This window comes from Peromyscus californicus, unplaced genomic scaffold, assembly GCF_007827085.1.
Source record: "Peromyscus californicus insignis strain IS unplaced genomic scaffold, ASM782708v3 Scaffold_10__1_contigs__length_136768540, whole genome shotgun sequence".
NCBI lineage: Eukaryota > Metazoa > Chordata > Mammalia > Rodentia > Cricetidae > Peromyscus > Peromyscus californicus.
The window spans coordinates 61173614-61182610 of NW_026294391.1; the positions used below are offsets into that span (position 1 = coordinate 61173614).

Genomic DNA, 8997 nt, shown 5'->3' on the forward strand with positions numbered 1-8997 from the left:
TACACAGCAGAAGAGAGTGGAGATAAATTATTCCAAGCTTGTGAAACTTGAAGAGTGCCTTTAGAAGGACAAATATCCAGGTGTAATGGATAGTTCTGAGTGCCAAGTTAATGGAATGAAGAACCAACTAGGAGACATGTCTCTGGTGCACATGTGAGAGCATTTCCAGACAGCACTGGGAAGACTCCCTCTCAAGATGGACAGCCCCTTCCACAGACGGCCAAGCTATAAAGAAGTCTGAGGTGGGGAAGCAATGTTGGTTGCTGATCAGTATATCTCTCCCTCCTGCCTCCTCCCTTCTGCTCCCTCTCTCCACCTCTCCTCTCTCCTTTCCCTCCCCTCCCCTCCCCCTGCAGCTGCTGCCACTATCTTCAGGGACAGAAGTTTTGTTGGCCTTCCAAGTGTGGATTGCAGACCCACAGCTCCCCGAGAATCCTCAGGACCTTCAGCAGCAGATCGAGACCGCTCTGACACCAGCTTCACGGACTGAGTCACTACTGAGTTCCCAGTTTCCTCAGACATCCATTGTGGGACTACCCAAATCCTGATGTGAAAGCCATTCTAGTACACACAGACACACAGACACAGACACACACACACACACACACACACAGACACACACACACACACACACACACACACACACACACACACACACACTCATGAACAGACATGCACAAAAACATTCTATCTGTTCTGCTCTTCTAGAGAACTCTACCTAGTATACCAGGTTATTGGGGTTCAAGAGGGACTTGAGAATGTCAAAGAGGTCAAAAGCGTATCTTAAAAGGTCGTAACAGAAAACTCCTTAAATCTAGAAAAGGATGCAAATATCCAGCTACAAAGGTCACCAGTGAAATTTAACCTAACCAAGTATACCCCACAACATAGTGAAATTATGCTCTCGGAGTTAAAAGATGGTACCAACATGAACAGGAGAAATTTCACAAGGTCCATCTCGTGATGAGGAGCTACAGGCAGTAAGTGGTTGCTCAGAAGAAAATCCAGTTTTATAAAGCATGAAGCCCCTGACACATGTTTATCCAATACAAGGTGGTCAGCCCTAAAAACGCATACGTATGGTCAACTCTAAATGGACTCAGTAGGTTGTGTGTGTACATGTCTGTACATGTGTGTAAAACAATAATTAAAGAAAGGGTCATGGATATGAAAGGTACTGGGTGGCACAGAAGGAAGAAGAGAGGGGTAGAAATTATATAAATTATATAAATACTCGTGTAGAAAGTTCTCAAAAACCAAAAAATTTAAATTAAAAAACAATAAGGTCTCCTATTATTAGGGGATATGGAGTCTCACCTGGCCATGTCTTGTAGCCAGGTGAGGCTACCAGTAGTGGGACTAGCTTGCATTCAATTGAGTTGTTGGCCCAGGGGGTCCTGTGGAAATCTCCAAACAACCCAGGCTGTTGCTAAGACAAAAGCTTCCTTCCCAGCAGGGCCCCACAGCTGAGGACAACACCCACACACCTCATTAAGCATGGAGAAGTCCAGCTGGTGCCTACATAGAGCCCTCACCCCTACATCCTAGTCTCTTTGGTGTGGAAAGGTACCCTGCAGGCCACCAAAAGAGAAACATGAACAACAACCCACCACAAAACCTTTGATCTACAATGGTGCCTTGCCTGCCAAATATGCTAGGGCACTTTATAACAGAGACTGCTTTGGTAACCAAGAACCAGAAACTAGATAGCCCCAAGACGTAAGGTAAAACCAAATACTATTGGTCTTAAAGTATCAATAAAATGACTCCTAATGATATACATACAAGTGCATACAAGCATATAAAAGCTTTATTCATATATCAGTGCCTTATCCAGTCATCATCAAAGAGGCTTCCTCCAGCAGCAGATAAAAATAGATGCGGAGAGTATCTTTGTGGATTTCTGTGGGCCTCTCTAGCACTTTGCTTCTTCCTATTCTCATGTGGTCTTCCTTTACCATGGTCTCCTATTCCTTGCTCTCCCTCTCTGTTGTTGATCCCGCTGGGGTCTCCCGCTCCCCCAAGCTCTTTCCCTCGGCCCTCGCCCTTCACTACCCCCACTCACAGCCTGAACTGACCTACTCTGGTGATGGGATGGCCAAACACCCTAATTGTCATGCTAGAAACCTCATCCAACTACTAAGGGATCTGGATGCAGAGATCCATGGCTAGGCCTCCGGGTGGATCTCTGGGAGTCCAATTAGTGAGAATGAGGAGGGTTTATATGAGCGAGAATTGTTGAGATCAAGGTTGGATAAAACACAGGGACAAATAGTCAAAGGAATGGAAACACATGAACTATGAACCAATGGCTGAGGGGTCACCAACTGGATCAGGACCTCTGAATGGGTGAGACAGTTGATTGGCTTGATCTGTTTGGGAGGCATCCAGGCAGTGGGACCGGGTCCTGTGCTCATTGCATGAGTCGGCTGTTTGAAACCTGGGGCCTATGCAGGATCGCTTGGCTCGGCCTGGGAGTAGGGGACTGGACCTACCTGGACTGAGTCTACCGGGTTGATCTCAGTCCTCGGGGGAGGCTTTGCCTTGGAGGAGTTGGGAATGGCGGGTAGGTTGGGGGGAAGGGGAGAGGGGCGGGAGGGGGGAGAACAAGGGAATCCGTGGCTAATATGTAGAACTGAATTGTATTGCAAGGTAAAAATAAAAAAAATAGTTGCAGAGAACAACAACCAGACAATACTCAGAGAGAGAGAGAGAGAGAGAGAGAGAGAGAGAGAGAGAGAGAGAGAGAGAGAGAGAGAGAGAGAGACAGAGAGAGACAGAGAGAGACAGAGACAGAGAGAGAGAGAGAGAGAGAGAGAGAGAGAGAGAGAGAGAGAGAGAGACAGAGAGAGAGAGTCCAAATGGGATGTCTCCATCAAGTCCTTCCCCTCAGAGCTCAGGGAATCCTGTGGAGATTATAAGAGCCAGAGGGGATGGAGGACACCAGGAGAACAAAGCCCTCTGAATCGACTAAGCAAGGCACAGGCAAGCTTATAGAAACCGAAGTAGTGAGCACAGGACCTACAATGGGTCTGGACCAGGTCCTCTGCATATATATTACATCTATTAGCTTAGCAGTTTTACAGGACTCCTGACAGTGAGAACAAGTGGGGTCTCTGACTCTTGTGCCTGCTCTTGGGATTCTTTTCTTGTGGTTGGATTGTCAAGTCCAACTTCAATAAGATAGTCTTTGCTTCATCTTATTGTATTTTATTTTGTCACGTTTGGTTGCTATCTCTTAGAAGCCTGTTCTTTTCTAGTGAGAGACATAAAGGGAGTGGGTCCGGAGGGGAGGGGAGGGGAGGGGGAACTGGGAGGAGTAGGAGAGGGACACTGTAATCAGGATATATTGTACAAGAAGATAATGTATTTTCAATATAAGAAAACTTTTAAAAAGCAGGAAAATAATCATAATAACAATAAGGGTGAAAGATGAAGAGAAAAATACTCAAAGCCACAAGAGAAACGAAACAACACATAATGATGTCCAGTCCATGCAGCAACACAGTCAGTAGAAAGTGGCATGAGATTTGCACAGGATGGAAGGACACAATATCCTGCCACTTGAGAATGCTGCATCCAAGAAGGCTCTTATTTTCTAAAGAAACAAAGGCGTGACAAAGACTTTTCCAGACAAACAGAAACCGAGAGAGAGCAAATCTCCACCATACCTGTTCTAGGAGAAATGCTACAAGAAGTTCTTCAAATTGAACCCATGCCTGGTGTGGTGGCACGCACCTGTAATCCCCAGTGCTGGGAGGTAGAGGTAAGACCATCAAGAGTTCAAGATCAGCCTCTGGCACATAGCAAGTGGGAAGGTCATCCTGGGCTATGTGAGACTCTGTATCAAAAAACAAACAAACACCAAAAAAAAAAAAAAAAAAAAAAACCAGAATGCAACATTAAAGAATAAGAAATAAAAATGGAGGTAAGAATGTTACTGGTAAGAATAATTATCCAAAAAAAATTTAGAGTACTCTAAGGTTGTAATTGTGGTATGCAAAGAATAATAATGAAAACCAATTAAAAATAAATAAGTTAATATATTAAGCAATGAGCAATGCAGAAAGATGTTTGTTTTCATTTCTATTATATGCTATTCATATCATAGTTTTCCTTCTGAAAAACAAATCATTGAACACATTAGACCATTACTGGCTTGAAATTTTAAATTTATTTAGTTTGCTGCATGTTCATGGAAAGGAACGCTGTAATCTAAACAATTTGGGGCTTTTGCCTTCTTCGGTGATTAAATTTTCTCTGAAGTGTCTATCCACTGTTACTCTTTTATTAAATAAACAATAAGTTCTTAACATAAAAAAATTAGTGAGTACGTTATCCACAGAAATAGCAGAAATGCTGCAAAGTAGGCTCTGTCTCCTGGCTCAGTTAGGAATAAAACAAATTCTTTCTGTATTGCTTATTGTTTATCCCATTCAAGGCTAAACACTCCAGTTTCTCATTCTCTGCATCTTCAACAGTTGTGAGTCTCTGTGTTAATTGGCATCTTCCACCTAAAGAAGCTTCTCTCGTGAGGATTGAGAGATGAATGTGGATTAGAGCAAAATACATTATATGTATATATGAATATTAAAGATTTACCTTTTAAAAAGAGGACATGATGTTGGGGAGATGGAGTTAGAGACAACAAGAAATGTGAGAGGGGGGTGGTAGTGAATGGCTATGACCAACACGCATTGTACCAAGATAGGAAATTTTATAGAAGAAAAATGTTATTTAAAAATAAATTTGAAATGCGCTACCATAGTCAGGCAGTGGTGTTGCACGCCTTTAATCCCAGCACTTGAGAGGCAGAGGCAGGCAGATCTCAGTGAGTTCAAGTCCAGTCTGGTCTACAGAACGAGTTCCAGGACAGTCAAGGATACACAGAGAAACCCTGTCTTGAAAAACAACAACAAAAAAGAAAAAGAAAAAGAAACGAGCAAAAACCATGGTAGCATAATACAACAACAGCCATTGTTCACACATCAGGGGACAGCTGTATCATAGTGTTGTTTGGAGAAGTGAGTTACATGGATTACAAGTCGTTAGGTCTTCGGTATGCCTGACTCCATTACATAAGGAACAGCATTTTGCATTGCAAACAAAGAAATTTATTGTAATAATTTTTGAGAAAAAAAAAGATTCTTTAAAGAAAGATCTAAATTTCTGTCTGGAATTTTGATAATTCAGAGATTGGGACTGAGACAGTCAAGACAGGACACTTTGTCGACATGTTAATTTGCATGAGAGTTTGCATTTAAATGAGAATCAGTCCTCTATCGCCAATGCCTGATCCAAAAAGGAAGTGACAAAAAATAACCTACCAGGTTTTCATGAATTTTCCATATCCCGGGTCTACAAGGAGTCCCCTGTCACTGCTGAAGTTCTCTCTAATTCCAGCACCCAATAAACTTTGTCAGGAAAATCTGCTTTCCTTGAAAGTATAACCAACTATACTCGAAATAGTCCTTTTATAAAGAAGTGTATTGCTTAATTTACTTCAGGGTCACATCACCCAGACATGGAATAGGACCTTCCTTTGTTTTCCTCCCACGGGAACATCAATTCACACAGGAAAATACTTCCACAAGACATAAGGACATCAAGGGAGAGAGTAGAGCGTAGAAATCAGAAATGAAGAAGGAAGGACAAGTTCCCATTATGTGTATTCCCTCTCCTCAGCCCCAAGCAGCATACCCTGGAGAGACACCTTCTAAGTGGGGAGAGAAAAAGGAGCACTGGACAGCATCTCACACTCCAGATCAAAACTGATGCGGCGCCTCACCTAAGACAAACGCTGGCAGATTGTTTTTGAAATCAGCAACTGTTTAATTCTGAAAGGTAGAAAGAGTCTCCACAGAAATAATCGTCCTTAATACTTGTTAGTTGATCGCTTTTTGGCTGATAAAGATTTAAAGCTGTTTTGGGAAACTTCTTGAAAACTATCACGTTGGAAGTTTTCTTTAGCTTTTCCTTTTAGCCACGGAAGGCACTACGCAGACGTTTGCAACACCGTCGTAGCGATATTTGGTCTTGACCGTTGCGTCTATTATCCGTATGCCAGAGATCCCCCTTAGGCCCAGCTGTAAGAACAGTAGTGTCAGGGTAAACGAAAGCGAGGAGCCTGGCATCAACGTACCAAGTTTTCTCCCTGAACACCCACACCAACGAACAGCAGTTGTATCATGCGTCTTCACAAGCAGTTTCATTTTCTTATCAGTGCAATTTGTTATCTTGAAGACAATTTTCAAAGGCTCTTCTCGGGCTACAGTGTCTGGAACATTCTCCAGAGACAGCTCCAGTTCTCTGCAACTTCGAGCTTCTTTTTCAAGTGGGACTGTGTGTAGCATCGCCCTTTCGCCAAGTTCCCGTTTCCACACGATCTCTAACTTCCCCATTTTCGTTGGTCCGCTGAGGGTTCTCGCTTTCTCCAGATATTCCTCCTTGAGCCGCAGGCGATATAAGTAGTGGCGTCCTTCTGATGCCTGCAAAAATGTTCTGGTTCCAAATGTACTCTCCTCTTCTCCATCCAGGTTGAGAGTATTTAATGCTTCTTCGGTGTACATTTCAGGTAGCTCCAAGGAAACTTTCTGTATAAACACAGTTGAAGATGAAGTGTTTTTAATCTGGACTTCGAGAAATAAATCATCCTTGTCTGAGTTATAAAACTTGGTTTTGACATCCAGTGGTTGGGAATGAGAAAATACGCACAGTTTACTTAAAAACATCTCCGCGCACTGAGTTGAAAAGCACTGGACTCACGGGAACAACTCCCCCAGGGTCCACTATTTTGTCATGAGTGACCTCATCAATGCAATGGTCTACCACTGTAACCATGGAGACCAAAATGGGTAAAGCCTGAGCTCTTGTATAAAAACCAATTTTTTTCAGTATTATTTTGTTACGACTTAATTGCTATTACTGGGAATCCTCATGTAACGGTTATTTTCCCTCTTTCTCAGAAATGTAGCTCTGGGAATTTAAAGTGATATTAATCTTCAAACATTTACACTTCTGGTACAGGGCTACTTCTCATGGGCTAGAGAAACTACCAAGAAATTCAGTATTATGGTGATATTTTAATTGTACTGAAACGTGATTTTATTTGTATGTTAATAAATAAAGTTGCCTGGGGGTCAGAGCTAATAGCAAGCCATAGCAGAAGCTGGGCGGTGGTGGCGCACGCCTTTAATACCAGCTCTTGGGAGGCAGAGCTAGGCGGATCTCTGTGTGTTCAAGGATACAGCCAGCATGGAGACACATGCCTTTAATCTCAATACTAACCCTAGAAGACCTGGAGGTCTGTACAGACAGGCAGTGATGAGGAGGTCATGTGGTTGGGTTTACAACCAATGAGAAGGCAGAACAGAAAGTCTATATAAAGACAAACACACAGGAAGTAGGTCTCTTGGCTGAAGAGGACAGCTGCAGCAGTGAAGGTAAGGCTCTTAGCTCTGACCTCTTGGGCTTTCATCTCTGCATTGGCTCTGTGTTTCTTATTTAACAAGACCGTTCATCTACACAGTATCTTCACATGTGTCTTGGAATTTGGTGAAAACACTTATGGTTAATAGACACCCTGAGTTTCAGAAAAATTTCCAGTCTCTGTAGATTCTCTTATATTTGACTATAATTTTATCTTATTGAAATGTATCCAGTATTTGTTTTAATCAGATAATGAAGATGATCGAGACAAATGCCTTGGAAAAAAGTTAGGTGCTCTCAATTTCCAAGTGAAGATAGTACAGAATGCCTCAAAGGGCCACATCAATGCCAAGGTTGATCAGGTGGGAAAGAAGGAATGTGGTATAAGTCTGTATTATGTTTCCATGGGAAAGGCTAAGCAGGGCAGGATAAGTGACCTAGAACTGACAACTACGTATAATGTCACCAGACTTGTATTTTTAGGATCTGTCCATAGTTGTCTAGTGTCTGCTCTTGGCATGCTATTAGGAAAGGAGAACAGCAGTAAAACATAAGGAGTTAGTTGACAGGTATGAGCTCTTGGCTGGATAGTTCATGGCAGGTGTACCCATAAGGGAGTTGGTGGCTATCTCAACGATTTAGCTAGCTTTGGGGAGGGAAGTGTCTTGAGCAGAAGAATTAAGCCCCAAGAGGTCAAAGTATCATTTTATATATATAATATATAATAAAAATGTGATTAATGTACCCACTCGCATATCACAGGGGATAGTGTGAGATACAGTTAGGCTCAGAACAAATCAAGAAGGATGTTACACAGAGTGAAGTACCTGGCCTCAAAATAACTCCTACATCAACCCAGGTCTTATATGAGGAGCAGAACCAGTAGGAGACATTATAGAGCTATACTTATTACAAGAACTTGCTTTGCACAACGGTAGAAACTATTTCAACAGTGCCTACAATGCTGTTTCCGTGAGTGGTGAAGTTGCTTGAATTCCATGGGGTAGGGATTGGGAAGGGAAGATGATAAAGAGATTAGAACCTCGAGAGAAAAAGCTGGAAGCCCAGAGGATGCTGTTAACTGCTAAACGAGGCAGGCATCTTTGAGGCACAGCTGAGCATGGCACAGCATGTTCCTGCCTGCCACTTTTTAACCTTTCAAATGTTCACTAAACATGTTCTAAAATGTGTCTGATATCTTTCTTTCTTGAACTGTAACCTCCTTAATCTGAGCATGTTCGGGAATGTATATCTAAAGTATGTCCCTATATGATATGTATAAGCTCTCCAAATACAGTCATCGACATGTTGCCTTGTTAAAGAATGTCGTTACTTTAGAAAAAACTCCTGTACTGCCCTTACCTGTGCCAGGTAATAGATGTTTTTCTCTATTCTTTTACAGTTTTGGCTGTGCTTGATTTTAACCTTGCATTCACCAAGATATGAATCTATTGCACTGGTTTACAGTATCTGTTCTGGATGACTCTGAGACTGGTGATGATCATATCCTGAATCTAAGACTATCCTAGAGCTATAGATGATCAGTTTAGTTAGCTATTGTTCCGTCTT

At 42.3% G+C, this 8997-nt stretch overlaps 1 protein-coding gene across 1 annotated transcript; it reads right to left on the bottom strand.

Moving 5' to 3' along the window:
- Window positions 1-5966: 5966 nt before the first annotated feature.
- LOC128116850 (trafficking protein particle complex subunit 13-like) lies at window positions 5967-6731 on the bottom strand. The gene has a single exon (XM_052748468.1). The coding sequence runs from the start codon at window positions 6729-6731 to the stop codon at window positions 5967-5969; it is 765 nt and encodes a 254-aa protein (XP_052604428.1).
- Window positions 6732-8997: the final 2266 nt, after the last annotated feature.